General features: G+C 44.0%; 1 protein-coding gene and 1 pseudogene across 2 annotated transcripts; both read right to left on the reverse strand.

Moving 5' to 3' along the window:
- Window positions 1-5,276: 5,276 nt before the first annotated feature.
- Window positions 5,277-11,698, reverse strand: LOC123743094 (stonustoxin subunit beta). Its single transcript, XM_045718111.2, has one exon. It carries the CDS (start codon window positions 7,376-7,378, stop codon window positions 6,818-6,820), a length of 561 nt encoding a protein of 186 aa, XP_045574067.2. The 5' UTR covers window positions 7,379-11,698; the 3' UTR covers window positions 5,277-6,817.
- On the reverse strand, window positions 7,200-16,621 carry LOC145850370 (NLR family CARD domain-containing protein 3-like; annotated as a pseudogene). The gene is made up of 4 exons (XR_014392311.1): window positions 12,736-16,621; window positions 12,225-12,396; window positions 11,716-12,075; window positions 7,200-7,338 (listed from the first exon to the last, which is right to left on the reverse strand). The product of XR_014392311.1 is annotated as an NLR family CARD domain-containing protein 3-like (transcript).
- Between the last annotated feature and the right edge of the window lie 50 nt (window positions 16,622-16,671).

Consider the following 16,671-nt stretch of genomic DNA (forward strand, 5'->3'; position numbering starts at 1 on the left):
TTGATCAACTTTCACATTTACCGCTACCCCAGTAATCACTCCTTTTAATGGCACCCTTTTCTTGAGAGCAAAACAATTCACATTTCTTGCTCCCATTCATTTAACACGGAGCGCCTGCTCCCCCTGACCAGCAGAAACACACAATTATCACAAGATCACTTCTGGTTACCCTCAACGATTCCACAGCACCCAACTCTGTTTTCACCCACCCGAAAACCACAAATGGATTAGCCAAAAGGAAAGGGTCCACTTTTTCAAAAAACTTCACTCCTACTGTCAAAGACTCATTTTTATCCTGACCCTTGGTGAAAGCCTCGGGCTCTGAGAACTTCATCATACCTACCACCTCCGTTACACTTCCATTTCTCCTTCTGCCACCAGCTCACTCTGCTTACACTTTCTACCATTCTTCTTTAACAAACCATCTCCCTTTTTTCTGTCATTTTTAACTGACTCAAGCTCATCCTCTTCCTCCCTCTCTCTCTCTTAGACCTCTGCCTCTCTTTTTCCCTCCATTCCTCCTCCTTCTCCTTATGATAATACTGCACTTCTCCTGACATACATCTTGTTCTTGCCTTCTCAAGAGACGCCCTTTAATCGGCTGTCACAATCTCCGTACAATCAGCACAAACCCCTCGGGATGTACAGTGCATCCCACCTGTCTCGCTTCCGTCTCGCTTCTTTTTCCGTCCACCTTCCCAACCGCCCCCCTGGGTCTAACACAGGTGTCTCTCTATCTCTCAGGAATTCCAACTCGGGAACTCGGGTCTCTTCTAGAGTTCCGAATTTCCGACCTGAAGATCACTGACGTCATGACTTGACCTCGACCTCGACTTCCCAGTCGTTTTGAACGCAGCCTAACTTCAGCTTTTTTGGCCAATAAACAAATTACTTGCATGAACACATGGTTTTGTTTAGGTATTGTAGTTCGTTTGACATGTGAACCCTGTCCAAATGAAAAAAATTCAATGTAACAAATAATTAATAATTGTGAGATAAAAATTAAGTATGTACCTGATTTGTTTGATATTAATAGTTAGCTATTAATACTTAACAAATAGGAAGACATTTCTGCTCTACTAATGCTGTGTTTTTATGGTCTCCACTCTAGCTTCCTGCAGTTAGTCTGGGAGTATGGTCAAGGAAATGGGTTTTGCTAAAGATAGCTTGAACTGACAATGACTTGGTGATAAAAACCTACAGCCGGCATTCCATAGACAAAATGTGGTGTGTGTGACCTGAGATAGAGATAGCCTGGAAAAGTTAGAACAATCCCTCATTATCCCATCTTCATCCTGGCATCTGGGAAACTACACCGGGTTGGGGGTAAAACAACATCTTGTGCAGATAACCAGGAGATGAACCCATTGTGGTTATGTAAAGGGAACAGCTAACATGTAGCCTTTGATCATGTGCAACTACATCAACGATGTCACGCTCGTCGTTAGAAATGGCGGACCAAAACGCAGCAGGTATGTGTATACTCATCTTCTTTATTTAACGGGAAAGAAGGAAAAAACCAAACAAACACGTATACAAAAAATAAACAAAACGATGAACGACAAAATGACAGCCTTGAAGGCAACACAGCAATCCAAAGACAATCTCCCACAATTAGACAAACAAACACACCCAACTAATATAGGACTTCCAATCAAACGCAACACCACACAGCTGCCTTCAATTGGAAGTCCACCCCAATTAACCAAACATAGACATACAACTAACTAGATAACACATAGAAATACATAAACACAGACCATAAACCAAAAACCCGGAAATACTAAATCAAACACCCTATTTTCCAAAACACCACCCCGAACCACATAAAACAAATACCCTCTGCCACGTCCTGACCAAACTACAATGCCAATTAACCTTATACTGGCCAGGACGTGACAGTACCCCCCCCCCCCCCCCCCCCTTAAAGGTGCTAACCCCGGAAGCACCTTAACAAAATAACCCCAGGCAACACCAAAAAAGAAAAATTCCCCCCTACTAAAGGGAGGGAAGGGAGGGTGGCTGCCATCAACGACGGCACTGTGCTACACCCCCCCTCCCCAACCCACCTATCTCTGGAGGTGGCTCCGGCTCTGGCCGTTCCAGGCTGTCGGGGCAGTCTGGCAGCTCGGGACGGTCTGGCAGCTCGGGACAGTCTGGGCGGTCTGGCAGCTCCGGCAGTTCAGGGCGGTCGGGCCACTCCGGCAGTTCAGGGCGGTCGGGCCACTCCGGCAGTTCAGGGCGGTCGGGCCACTCCGGCAGTTCAGGGCGGTCGGGCCACTCCGGCAGTTCAGGGCGGTCGGGCCACTCCGGCAGTTCAGGGCGGTCGGGCCACTCCGGCAGTTCAGGGCGGTCGGGCCACTCCGGCAGTTCAGGGCGGTCTGGCCACTCCGGCAGTTCAGGGCGGTCTGGCCACTCCGGCAGTTCAGGGCGGTCTGGCCACTCCGGCAGTTCAGGGCAGTCTGGCCACTCCGGCAGTTCAGGGCAGTCTGGCCACTCCGGCAGTTCAGGGCAGTCTGGCCACTCCGGCAGTTCAGGGCAGTCTGGCCACTCCGGCAGTTCAGGGCAGTCTGGCCACTCCGGCAGTTCAGGGCAGTCTGGCCACTCTGGCGACTGTTGACTGGCGGGCAGCTCTGACGACTGTTGACTGGCGGGCAGCTCTGACGACTGTGGACTGGCGGGCAGCTCTGACGACTGTGGACTGGCGGGCAGCTCTGACGACTATGGACTGGCGGGCAGCTCTGACGACTGTGGACTGGCGGGCAGCTCTGACGACTGTTGACTGGCGGGCAGCTCTGACGACTGTTGACTGGCGGGCAGCTCTGACGACTGTTGACTGGCGGGCAGCTCTGACGACTGTTGACTGGCGGGCAGCTCTGACGACTGTTGACTGGCGGGCAGCTCTGACGACTGTTGACTGGCGGGCAGCTCTGACGACTGTTGACTGGCGGGCAGCTCTGACGACTGTTGACTGGCGAGGCTGGGTTTACGCACTTGAAGCCTGGTGCGTGGTGCTGGTACTGGGTGTACCAGATTGTGAACACGCACCTCCAGGCTAGTGCGGGGAGCGGGAACAGGACGAGTCGGACTGGGTTGACGCACTTCCGGGTCCGCACAAGAGACAGGAGCTGGAAACCCAGGGCTATGGAGGCGCACAGTCGGTCTTGATCTTACCTCCTGCACAACCCGTCTTGGCTGGATGGAACTAGTAGCCCTGTACGAGCGGGGTGCTTGTACAGGGCAGACTGGGCTGTGCAGGGGCCTGATGGTAGCCATGCGTAGAGCGGGAGTTGGGTAGCCTGGTCCTCGGAGGCGTACCGGCGACCAGATGCGCTGCGCAGGCATCCTCCTACCAGGCTGGATGCCCGCTCTAGCACGGCACCTGCGAGGGGCTGGAATAACGCGCACCGGACTGTGCGTGCGTATGGGTGAGATAGTGCGCTCCTCAGCGAAACATGGCGCTCTCCACCCCATACGCTCCTCCATATAACCACGGGTAGCTGGCTTCCGGCTCTTCCTATGCCTAGCCAAACTACCCGTGTGCCCCCCCAAAAAAATGTCTTGGGGGTGCCTCTCGTGCTTCTCCCTCAGCGCGTCCATGGCCTCGTACCTCCGCCTTGGCTGCCTCAATTTCCCACTGCGGACGGCGATAATCCCCAGCCTGGTGCCAAGGTCCGGCCCCGTCCAGAACTTCCTCCCAGGTCCACTTCTCCCGCCAGTCCAACTCGAAGTCTCTCTGCTCCTTCCTCTGCTGCTTGGTCCAGTCCAACTCGAAGTCCCTCTGCTCCTTCCTCTGCTGCTTGGTCCTGGAGTGGTGGGAGATTCTGTCACGCTCGTCGTTAGAAATGGCAGACCAAAACGCAGCAGGTATGTGTATACTCATCTTCTTTATTTAACGGAAAAGAAGGAAAAAACCAAACAAACACGTATACAAAAAATAAACAAAACAATGAACGACAAAATGACAGCCTTGAAGGCAACACAGCAATCCAAAGACAATCTCCCACAATTAGACAAACAAACACACCCAACTAATATAGGACTTCCAATCAAAGGCAACACCACACAGCTGCCTTCAATTGGAAGTCCACCCCAATTAACCAAACATAGACATACAACTAACTAGATAACACATAGAAATACATAAACACAGACCATAAACCAAAAACCCGGAAATACTAAATCAAACACCCTATTTTCCAAAACACCACCCCGAACCACATAAAACAAATACCCTCTGCCACGTCCTGACCAAACTACAATACCAATTAACCTTATACTGGCCAGGACGTGACAAACGATTTGGCTGATGCTTAAACTTAAACTGTTTCTAATTTTCGCAAGTTTTGACCCACTATATTTTCAAAACTGTAATGTTTACATTAATTCTGATTATTTCCAGGGATACACAACATCCTGAAATATATGTAGATATCTCTGTCAGAAAGAAAAACATATTTCCCTTGACGGAGTGATGCTGAAGGTAAAAAATGGCTCAACATACCCCACTCTCTGCTACATTCTCTTTGGATGACTGGAAGCAGTACACAAAATAAGCTGATATGATTACAGAAATCCAATGAATTGAATATACTATAACTTTGATGTGTTTTTCTCTCTTATTCAACAGGATTTTTTAAATATTCCTCACTTCGCTGTCAACATTTAGGGGTGGGATCTATGGACGGGATTCTTCAATTACGTGTTTGCTATCATTCAACGAGAGATGAGAGAGCACAGCAGCAGCTAGGCCCAACTATATGCAGTGTACTACTAGTTTTCATGCACATTTTTTCACTTCAGAAGTACTGCACTATATTTAAATGCAATATTCTGGAAATGGTGTAATAGGAAGAAATATGATAATAACACAACAACAACTTGATGGCAGTAGCTAACTACTGTATAGTAGCTAACTAGCCAGCTAACCTCTATAGATAGCCAGCAAGTTAGCTAACAAAGCTAAAGGGATTGTTAGCATCTCTAGCCAAACACAATATTAGCTAGCTCTGCATTTATGAGGCCAGCAAACATGTTCCTCACACCCTAGGAATGTATAGTATAAGTCAAAAGTGTTTTTCTTTATTTTTTACTATTTTCTACATAGTAGATAGTGAAGACATCAAAAATATGAAATAACACATGTGGAATCATGTAATAAGCAAAAAAGTGTTAAACAATTTAAAATATATTTTAGATTTTAGATTCTTCAAATTAGCCACCCTTAGAGTTCCCATTGAGGAGTTGAATAATGGAACACTCAATACTAGCCATGGTAGGGATTGTAATAAAAATGTTTATATAGAAGGCAATACAATAGAACAATTGTTATAGAAATAAACTACAACTACACTATACCATTCTAGACAGGGAATGTTGGAAAATAATAGAGGCAGTGCTGGAAACATTGGCTGCAGTAAACCATGGGGAGGGGGTCACACTCGGACAATCAGCGAGGGGGCATATTATTGTGGCCCTGGTGGCACAAAATAATCAAAGGTCTGACTGCACACAGATGCTTTGGAAAATGGTCACAACAGGGGACCAGTGTGTTTGTGTTTCAGGGGAAGGGGGTGGATCTGATCTCCATCACCTAGAACTTGACACTGATTAAAACCGCTACAGGAGGTTAACCGTCCACGTGGGCGAGGATACTGGAAATTTAATCAAAGCCTATTGGATGATAACTTGTTTTTAACTAGGACAGAAGAATGTATTACTGACTTTTTACCATGTAACATACAGTACCAGTCAAAAGTTTGGACACACCTACTCATTCCAGGGTTTTTCTTTATTTTTACTATTTTCTACATTGTAGAATAATAGTGAAGACATCAAAACTATGAAATAACATATTGTTACGTCTATTCCCGCACCCCCTCTCCGGCGCTCTTCGTCGCCAGGTTATTCATTATTACGCACACCTGCCACCATCGTTACACACACCTGAGCCTCATGCAACTCACCTGGACTCCATCACCTTCCTGATGACCTCCCCTATATCTGTCACTCCCTTTGGTTCTTTCCCCAGATGTTCTTTACTCTGTGTCTTTGTTTCATGTCTGTACGCTACTCGTGTTTCTTGTTTTGTTCCATTATTTATTAAATTCACTCCCTGTACTTGCTTCCCAATTCTTAGCGCACACGTTACAGAATAACGCCACACCAAAGGGAAGCAGCTGGGATTTACTGGTGACGTTGGGTCTAAGTGCCGCTGGCGAAGCAACAGGGGATGCCTCAGCTGGCTCGTCAGGCTTCCATGCCTCAGCTGGCTCGTCAGGCTTCCATGCCTCAGCTGGCTCGTCAGGCTTCCATGCCTCAGCTGGCTCGTCAGTTTCCCAAGCCTCAGCTGGCTCGTCAGGCTCCCACGCCTCGGGCCAGCTCGACAGGTTCCCGCGCCCCAGCAGAAGCGACTGGCAAGCTCCTGGTCCTCAGGACCGTCCCTCTGGTCGGCGTCTACTCCCGCTCCCCTTCTCTGGTGCTAGACATTCATTATTACGCACACCTGCCACCATCGTTACACGCACCTGCCCCCCATGAGACTCACTTGGACTCCATCACCTTCCTGATTACCTCCCCTATATCTGTCACTCCCTTTGGTTCTTTCCCCAGGCGTTATTGACTCTGTGTTTCATGTCTGTACGGTGCTTGTGTTTCTTGTTTTGTTCCATGTTCCGTTATTTATTAAATTCTCTCCCTGTATATGCTTCCCGATTCTTAGCGTACACGTTACACATATGGAATCATGTAGTAACTAAAAATAGATCACTTTATAAGGTCGAAATCCCCCCCCAAAACTTGCTGGGTATTTAATCTGCTAAATTGAAAGAGAAGATTCACCATTCCAAACCCTAAATCCTGGGTAGAGGGCTTGAGTGAATGTAGCGTGGAATGTATACAGGTGGGTCAGTGTGCCAGAGCAGACACTGTAGAAGGACAGAGTGCCGGCCGGCCAGTCCAGATATACCCCTACTCTGTATGAGTAGACTGAGGGAACGGGTATTGTAATGGTCTTATTACTATGCCGGGCAATGTAATGATCTTCAGCGCACCGCATTGTCCAGGAATTATGGTTATGGCCTAGGATAGATTCATTTCCCATTCCTTTCCTGCAGATTCCTTTGTATGCTCCAATATAAGCCCCAAACCCACTCCACTCTACCTCCCAGTAACAGCGCCCAGTCAGACCCTCTCGACACAGAACCTGTGGGTAACACTCAAATCTCGCTGGGTGATCAGGATACGGCTGCTCTTTCCCCCATGTAATCTTTCTGTTGTCCTTGGATAGAGTTAAGAGTTTGTGTGTTGTGTTCGGTTCCAGTGTCAGCGCACATGTATCTGATGAGGGAGACAAAAATATCACAAGATTAACCTTCATAACACCAACTCTTTGAACCCCATCAAAAAGTATTTCTGCTCATAAGGAACAAGTCTTCTAATGCAAACTAATACTTATTTCACATAGGATTCACAGTATGTTGCCTGTAAAAACAATTGGCCAATGTTTATATGAACTCTTTTCAAACCGCTCCATCTTAACCTCTTTCTATGGCAACCGTTTATGTTGCCATAGACCTAAGCAAGAGACATTCAACTTTGACCCTGTTGTTGCGACCGTTGTCATGGTAACCTGACACAGCAAGCAACATTGATCAAGTCCTCAGAACAGAATGCACTCCAAACAGAATGCAATGCACTGCTTTCATTTCTTCACTTTCACAACAGTAAGTTAGAAGCTTGCCATACTCATTTGTAAATAATTTGTACACTGAACAAAAATATTAACGCAACAGATCATATAAGGAAATCAGTCAATTTAAATAATTTAATTAGGCCTTAATCTATGGATTTCACATGACTGGGAATACAGATATGCATCTGTTGGTTACAGACACTAGGGAGTGGATCAGAAAACCAGTCAGTATCTGGTGTGACCACCATTTGCCTCATGCAGTGTGACACATCTCCTTTGCAAAGGGTTGATCAGGCTGTTGATTGTGGCCTGTGTAATGTTGTCCCACTCCTCTTCAATGGCTGTGCAAGTTACTGGATATTGGCAGGAACTGGAACACGCTGTCATACACGTCGACCCAGAGCATCCCAAACAGGCCATGGAAGAACTGAGACATTTTCAGCTTCCTGGAATTGTGTACAGACCCTTGCGACATGGGGCCGTGTATTATCATGCTGCAATATGAGGTGATTGTGGCGGATGAATGGCACGACAATGGGCCTCAGGATCTCTGTGCATTCAAATTCCCATTGATAGAACGTAATTGGGTTTGTTGTCTGTAGCTTTTATTTATTTAACTAAGAAAGTCAGTTAAGAACAAAATCGTATTTACAATAACAGCCTTTCAGGGAACAGTGGGTTAACTGACTTGTTCAGAGGCAGAATGACAGATTTGACCTTGTCAGCTCAGGGATTTGATCCAGCAACCTTCCAGTTACTGGCCCACTACTCTAACCACTAGGCTACCTGCCACCCATTAGGCTACCTGCCGCCCACTAGCTAATGCCTGCCCTTACCATAACCCAACCGCCACCATGGGGAACTCTGTTCACAAAGTTGTCATCAGCAAACCACTTGCCCACACAACGCCATACAGTCCATACAGTCCAGTTGTAACCGGGATTCATCTGTGAAGAGCAGACTTCTCCAGTATGGCAGTGGACATCGAAGGTGAGAATTCTCCCATTGAAGTCAGTTACGCTGAACTGCAGTCAGGTCAAGACCCTGATGAGGACGACGAGCACGCAGATGAGCTTCCTGAGATGGTTTCTGACAGCAGAAATTCTTTGGTTGTTTTAAACCCACAGTTTCATCAGCTGTCCGGGTGGTTGGTCTCAGACGATCCCGCAGGTGAAGACGATGGATGTGGAAGTCCTGGGCTGGCGTAGTTACACGTGGTCTGCGGTTGTGAGGCCGGTTGGACGTACTGCCAAATTCTCTAAAACGACGTTGGAGGCCCTTATGGAGGCAGCTCAAAACGTTGGAGGCGGCTCAAAACTTGAGACATCTGTGGCATTGTGTTGTGTGACAAAACTGCACATTTTAGAGTGGCCTTTTATTGTCCCCAGGACAAGGTGCACCTGTGTAATGATCATGCTGTTTAATCAGCTTCGTGATATGCCACACCTGTCAGGTGGATGGATTATCATGACAAAGGAGAAATGCTCACTAACAGGGATGATAGCAAATTTGTGCATAACATTTGAGAGAAATAAGCTTTTTGTGCATATGAAACATTTCTGGGATCTTTCATTTCAGCTCATGGATCCAACAATTTACATGTTAAGTTTATATTTTTGTTCAGTATAATTAATAGATTATTGAACGTTATCGATGGACACAGCTTTGTAAAATCAAAACATAGCCTACACAGCCCGCCTCTGCTCAACAAACTCGAACTCGAGAACAAATTGTTTGGTTGGGCTGCTACAGTTCGCAAACGATATGCGCTTCTCTCCATGGCAGCAGCCAAGTCATTCCGCCAAGGGTCGTTCACAATCTAGTCCTATTGCGGCCGCAAATAGACTTCGTTTCAAAGGTATCAAGAAATACTCTTATTTGTAGGCTTAGTAATCACAAATGTACATTGTCTGAAGCACACTTTTGTTAGTCTCATTCACAAATTACAGCTCCAATAAATCACCTACGGTGAACAAGAGGCTTGCAGTATCATCACTCTTTCGAGGTTTTATTAATCGTTCGCGGGCAGGGGGTCCTGCGCGCTCTGGGCATTACTGAATTAAATAAATCGAAAGATTCGTTATTTTAACTGAACGAGTTAAAAAGATCTGTTTCAATGAAAAGACTCGAACTTCTCACCACTAATGCCTGCTAAATTAGACAGTGCGCTCCCATTAGACCATGCACATTTTACGACAGACTTTCTACCACGTAATCTAGTCTACACAGCAGGACTAAAGTGCGGTTCGGACAAAAACTAGATTCAGATGTTTATCTGGTAGCGAGGGACAAATGTAACCTTACGACTGGTAAATGGTGTTCCTAGAGATTACAGATATGCCTTTGTTGATGGGAAAAATGTATTTGGTGATGCCGGACACATATGGTTCGGGTTATTTTCCGTTGCCACCCACCAGAATAATCCACAACTAAGGGATACATCCCAATACAGCACAATATCGCAATACACAGACTCCCAAAATTGTGTCCCATAGCTAACAAACAAAATATTTCATGCATAGAATTTAAGGATTGCTTTCTCTGCCAGGAAAATATTATGCCTATAGATTGTGTATTATTCATTTATGAGCCATACATTGACACGTCGAGTCGAAAACGGAAGGTTTAAAAAAATCCAGATGTAGTTTTCATTCTGTTTTCTTTCACTTTAAACTCAATTAAAGTCTCAATTAAAGGCCCAGTGCAGTCAAACACGCGATTGTCCTGTGTTTTATATATACTGAGTGTACAAAACATTAGGGACACCAAGTGGATTTAACAAGGGACATCAAGGGATCATAGCTTTCATCTGGATTCACCTGGTCAGTCTATGCCATGGAAAGACCAGGTGTTTCTAATGTTTTGTACACTCAGTGTATATTTCCACACTATGAGGTTGGAATAATATTGTGAAATTGTGAAAGTGATGATAATGCCATTTAGTGTAAAAGCTGTTTGAAAACACCACCTGAAATTCCAGTCTCTTTCAGTGGGATGGAGTTTTGGCATGCCTGGTGACATCAGTTAATAGACCAATAAGAGAGTTCCAAACCTCTCTGCCAATAACAAATAGTTTTCAGTTTTCCCCTCCCCACACAGACCACTCCCAGACAGTCCTAGCAAAATTCTTGCTTGAGAAATTGTTCTTTGCTAAGAAGCTATTTATGTTTCTTGTTGACCATTTTAATTGAAAACAATCACAGTAAGGTCTTAGGTGTTACCCCAAAATGATTTGATATTGAGAAGAAAAAAAAAGCTGCATTGGACCTTTATTTTATTTAACCTTTATCTCTAGGCAGTGGTTATAGAACGGGTGGGTCTAATCCTGGATAGTGATTGGTTAAAACCACCTTGAATAGGGGGATAATGTTAGCTATAAACGAAGTTCACAATCTATGTTTGTGTATGCAACTTTACAAAGTTTCTAGCTAGCTTGCTGACCTTTTCTGGCTAACTACATAGGCAAAATCTCCCTTCTGCTGCTTGACAGGGTAGTCCACAATGGATGGGAAATTAACCTTATCCACATGCATTTTATATTACTCAAATATTGAATTAATGGTCTCTAATATTGAGAAAGAGGGGAACGTGTGGGGCTTGGCTAGCAACCTCAGAAACAGGATGGATGACCAGATGTGTCGGGACTATATCCTCCTGGAAGGATGAAACAGTATGAATACATTTATCAAAATAATGTTTTTCACAAAAATAACTAAATCATTATTTTAATGTGTTGGTAACCATTGTATACAAATTATAATGCCCTCAAAGCCATGGTTTATAGGATATATTGGTATGGTTTGCAACACCTGTGGCAATATATTCTATAAACTACAGCTTATCTGGCATTGTCACTTAATTATCCACTGGTTGTTAGAAAGGATTTGATGTATCCAGAGCCTTGTATAGAAATCATTTTGCCAAAAAGCAATATATCAATGTCATCAAGCTGAACAATCTTCAAACTGTATAGGGCCCTTCATATAAAAAATGTGGTCTATTCTTAAAAGTGACTGACTTACATTTCTTCAGGCCAGATTTTAGCCAGTACTCTGCATCATTGTCCACACTGTAGGAAAGAAAAAATGGAATGACAATCATGGTAAGATCTGACACCATAAGAGAAACAAACTCTCCACATATCAAACTGGTATCAAACCTTAGCCATGTTGAACACTAAAAAAGTCATTATTTTGCTGCCTTATTCCATGAGTTTTTCCAGTTTGCAGTGTGTATCCTTCAGTTCCGCAGACAACGATTCCACACCTAAGTCTCCTGGGTGATTGTAGCTGAGGTCCAGCTCTACCAGGTGTGAAGGGTTTGACCTCAGAGCTGATGCCAGTGAAGCACAACCTTCCACTGTGACTCCACAGAATGACAACCTGATGAGGCAGAAACTTTCCTCTCAGATATTACTCAACATTTGGTCTCTAAGATGCAGTTTCGTGTTGTTAAGCCCAAAGCTGTTCATCTAAAAATCATAAAACATGTCCCCGTTTGAAAATATTTCCCACACCCTGTAGGGACTCACCTTAGTGTCTCCAGTTTACAGTGTGGACTCCCCAGTCCAGCAGAGAGCAGCTTCACTCCTGAATCCTGCAGGTCATTGCTACTCAGGTCCAACTCTCTCAGGTGTGAGGAGTTCGAGCTGAGAGCTGAAGCCAATGCATCACAACATCTCTGTCAGGTTGCACAGATTTAGCCTAAAATATAATACATGTAAAACATAAGAAGTATTGCTCTTCTGTATGTTTTACTGTGGCAACTTATACAAGATCAGAAAACATTTAGATTAACACAACAAAGTTAGTGTCAAGGTTATAGTGACTATAGGGTAATAATAGTATACATTAAGAGTAGTTAATGTAAATGTTACTTCTAAATAGCCAAATGTATGTTTTGTGTTACTTCCTCATTAATAAGTGTAGCATACTTCAGTGAATATAATTCCTTTTTGAGCTGACATAAATAAAACCGTTGCCAATAAAAGTAAGTTTTGGTATCAGTCAGTTTTCTGTTTGACAAAAGAGGCAAAATCTTACAGCGCTGCTGTGGAGGCTTTGACCACTGGCAGCAATCTCAGGAGACCTTCCTCTGATCTGGAATATCTCCTCTGGTCAAACACATCTAACTCCTCTTCTGAGGTCAGCAACACAAAGACCAGAGCTGACCACTGTGCAGGTGAGAGTTCTTGTTTGGACATGCTTCCTGAACTCAGGTAAGCTTGGATCTCCTTAACTAGAGATTGATCATTTAGCTCGTTTAGACAGTGGAACAGATTGATGCATCTCTCTGGAGAGGGATTTTCCTTGATCTTCTCTTTAATGTACTCAACTGTTTCTTCATTGGTCTGTGAGCAGCTTCCTGTCTGTGTCAGTAGGCCTTGTAGGAGAGACTGATTGGACTCCATTGAGAGGCCAAGAAGGAAGCGGAGGAACAGGTCCAGGTGCCCATTGTCACTCTAAGGCCTTGTCCACTGCACTCTTGTGCAGGATGGTTGCAGGTGTATCTTTACATATCTGAGGTTCTTTGGAGGTGGTTTGCTGTATGTCCATAAGATTAACATTGTTATTGGTGAATGTGAGAAACACATACAACGCTGACAGAAACTCCTGAATGCTCAGATGTACAAAGCAGTACACCTTCTTCTGGTACAACCCACACTCCTCTCTGAAGATCTGTGTACACACTCCTGAGTACACTGAAGCGTCTGTGACATCAATGCCACACTCTCTTAGGTCTTCTTCATAGAAGATCAGATTGCCCTTTTCCAGTTGTTCATAGGCCAGCCTCCCCAGGTTCATAATGATCTCTTCATCGGATGTCTCAGTTTTCTCTGCATCTTTTGAGTATTTCAGGTTTTTGATTAGCTTGTTGAAGACCATGAAGTGTGAGTACATTTGGGTCAGTGTCTTGGGCATCTCTCCACTTTGAGATTGACCAAGTATTCTCTCTAGAACAGTGGCTGAAATACAACTGAACACTGGTATGTGGCACATGATATAGAGGCTCCTTGATGACTTAATGTGTGAGATGATTTTGCTGGCCAGGTTCTGATCATTGATTCTCTTCCTGAAGTACTCCTCTTTCTGTGTGTTTTTGAACCCTCGTACCTCTGTCACCCCGTCAACACACTCTGGAGGGATGTTCTTGGCAGCTGCAGGTCGGGAGGTTATCCACAGTTGTGCAGATGGGAGCAGATTCCCCTTGATGAGGTCTGTCAGCAGCACCTCCACTGAGGTTGACTCTGTGACATCACAGCAGTTGTTATTGTTTTGGAAGTCTAGAGGAAGTCGGCACTCATCCAGACCATCAAAAACAAACAGAACTTTGTACTTTTCATAATCTGTTATTCCAGATTCTTTGGTTTCCATGAAAACGTGATGAAGAAGTTCCATCAAACTCCGTTTTTTCGACTTCATCAAATTTAGCTCCCTGAAAGGCAGTGAGAATATCAACTCGACATCCTGGTGTTCTCTTCCTTCTGCCCAATCTAGAATGAACTTCTGTACAGAGACTGTTTTTCCAATGCCAGCGACTCCCTTTGTCAGCACAGTTCTGATACCTTTGTCTTGTCCAGGTAAGGGTTGAAATATGTCATTACATTTGATTGGTGTCTCTTGTGTTGCTGATCTCCTGTATGCTGTCTCAATCTTTCACACCTCATGTTCATTATTGATCTCTCCACTTCCACCCTCTGTGATGTAGAGCTCTGTATAGATCCTATTGAGAGGTGTCTGGTTTCCTTGTTTTGCTATTCCCTCAAACACACTCTCACACTTCTTCTTCAGGTTAGATTTGAGTTTATTTTGACATAGAGCAAGTTCACCCAAAATACCTGAAAATGCAAAAAAACACAAGTTGTAACACTTGTCGTTAGGAATGGACCAAGGCGCAGCGGGTATGTGGATACTCATAGTTTTTTAATAAACAAAAGTAAAGCATCCACAGGGAAAAAGCAATAAATGATACTCACGACAGGAACTGTCTTGCAGGCACACAAAACGCAATGCAAGAACAACTACCCACAACCCCAAAGAAAAACACACACTACTATATAGGACTCCCAATCAAAGGCAACTCAACACACCTGCCTTCAATTGGGAGTCCAATCACCAACACAACACTTAACACACAAAACCCTGCCACATCCTGACCAAAACTAATCCAATTGCTCCCTCTGCTGGTCAGGACGTGACACAAGTATAGATATTTAAGTACTGTACCTTGGATAAAATCAGGACTCTTCTCTGAAAAGTGTTGAATTCTATTGACAATTTCTATCTGTTTTGGGAGCAACCGCAGTTCCTAAAAAGGGACGGCCTGCACCCAAACAGGAGAGGAGCTTGGATGCTGAGTGCTAACATTAAAAAAGTAGTTAAAAAGTGATGGGATATCAATCCTTGCCCGAAACAGGAAACCCTCACTGAGTGTTGTATTAGTCCACATCCTCTTTCGAGGCTAAGATCAAATGGCACAGTTCTAAGCAATCTTGTTTCTATTCCATTTCAAGCCAACCCCATGGCTATTTCATATAGAGGGTTACCTACTGACAGTGGTGGAAAAAGTACCCAATTGTCATACTTGAGTAAAAGTAAAGATACCTTAATTGAAAATGACTCAAGTAAAAGTTATAGTCACCCAGTAAAATACAACTTGAGTCAAAGTCTAAAAGTATTTGGTTTTAAATATACTTAAGTATCAAAAGTAAATGTAATAGCTAAAATGTACTTAAGTATCAGTAGTAAAAGTAAAATTATAAATAATTTCAAATTCCTTATATTAAGCAAACCAGACGGCAACATTTCATTATTTTTTTACATTTACGGAGAGCCAGGGGCACACTCCAACATTCACACATAATTTATAAACAAAGCAGGTGTGTTTAATGAGTCCGCCAGATCAGAGGCAGTAGGGATGACCAGGGACATTCTGTTGATGTGTGTGAATTGGACCATTTTCCTGTGCTGCTACGCACTCAAAATGTAATGAGTACTTTTGGGTGTCAGGGAAAATGTATGGAATAAAAAGTATTTTCTTAAGGAATGTAGTGAAGTAAAAGTAAAAGTTGTCAAAAATATAAATAGTAAAGTAAAGTACCGATACCCCAAAAAAACTACTTAGGTAGTACTTTAAAGTATGTTACTTAAGTACTTTACACCACTGCCTACTGAACATAGCATGTTTGTGTTAGAAACTCCGCTGATCTGAAAACCCGCAAGCTGTGGCCTTGGACTGATTCATGTAAATGTCATAAGTTTGATGTTTTCATGTTGCTGTCAACATGTTTTCAAGTTCTGGTGACAAATCATGCATTCCGATTCTTGCATAGATTGTAATGGACACATATGATGTGTGTAAAATACTTGAATGTTGTACTGACTGTGATGGGCTAATGCTAAGCTATTTGCCGGCTAAGAGTGGCGCCATGTTTTTTGACATCATAAATTGCATTCTGTTTGTCACGTAAGCGTCTGTCAGACCAAAGATGTTATAACAAGGGATAGTTCACTCGACTGACTTGGTGCTTTCAAGACAACTGTGAACTCAGAAAAATACTAGGTAAAATTACGACGTGAATGATATTAAGGACGGAAAGTCAGAGTTTTAGAAAGAGGCCCGAGTTCCCAAGTTGGAATTCCGAGTTGGATGACTGTTCAAAACGATTTTCACAGTCGGAGCTCTTTTTTTCCAGAGTTCCCAGTTGTCATAAATCCCTCATTAGATTGTAACTTTGGTACCTCAGGGTTTCCAGCTCAGACCCCAGTGTATAAACTTCTCTTGTGTTTGCCCCACATTTATTGATAAATCCCCCACCATAGTAATATTTCCTGTTTAGTGTCTAAACTTCTCTTGTCTTTGCCCCCCATTTATTGATAAATCCCCCACCATAGTAATATTTCCTGCATCATATCCCCCCACGATACCTTTCCCCATTTCTACCCCCCACGGACTTGAACCCCCCCCCACAAATGAAA

The sequence above is a fragment of the Salmo salar genome, chromosome 05 (genome assembly GCF_965601325.2).
Source record: "Salmo salar chromosome 05, fSalSal1, whole genome shotgun sequence".
Lineage (NCBI taxonomy): Eukaryota > Metazoa > Chordata > Actinopteri > Salmoniformes > Salmonidae > Salmo > Salmo salar.

What these genes read in the sequence shown, in the direction of transcription:
- LOC123743094 (XM_045718111.2), bottom strand. Translation starts at nt 7,378, where the DNA reads ATGAAGGTTAATCTTGTGATATTTTTGTCTCCCTCATCAGATACATGT.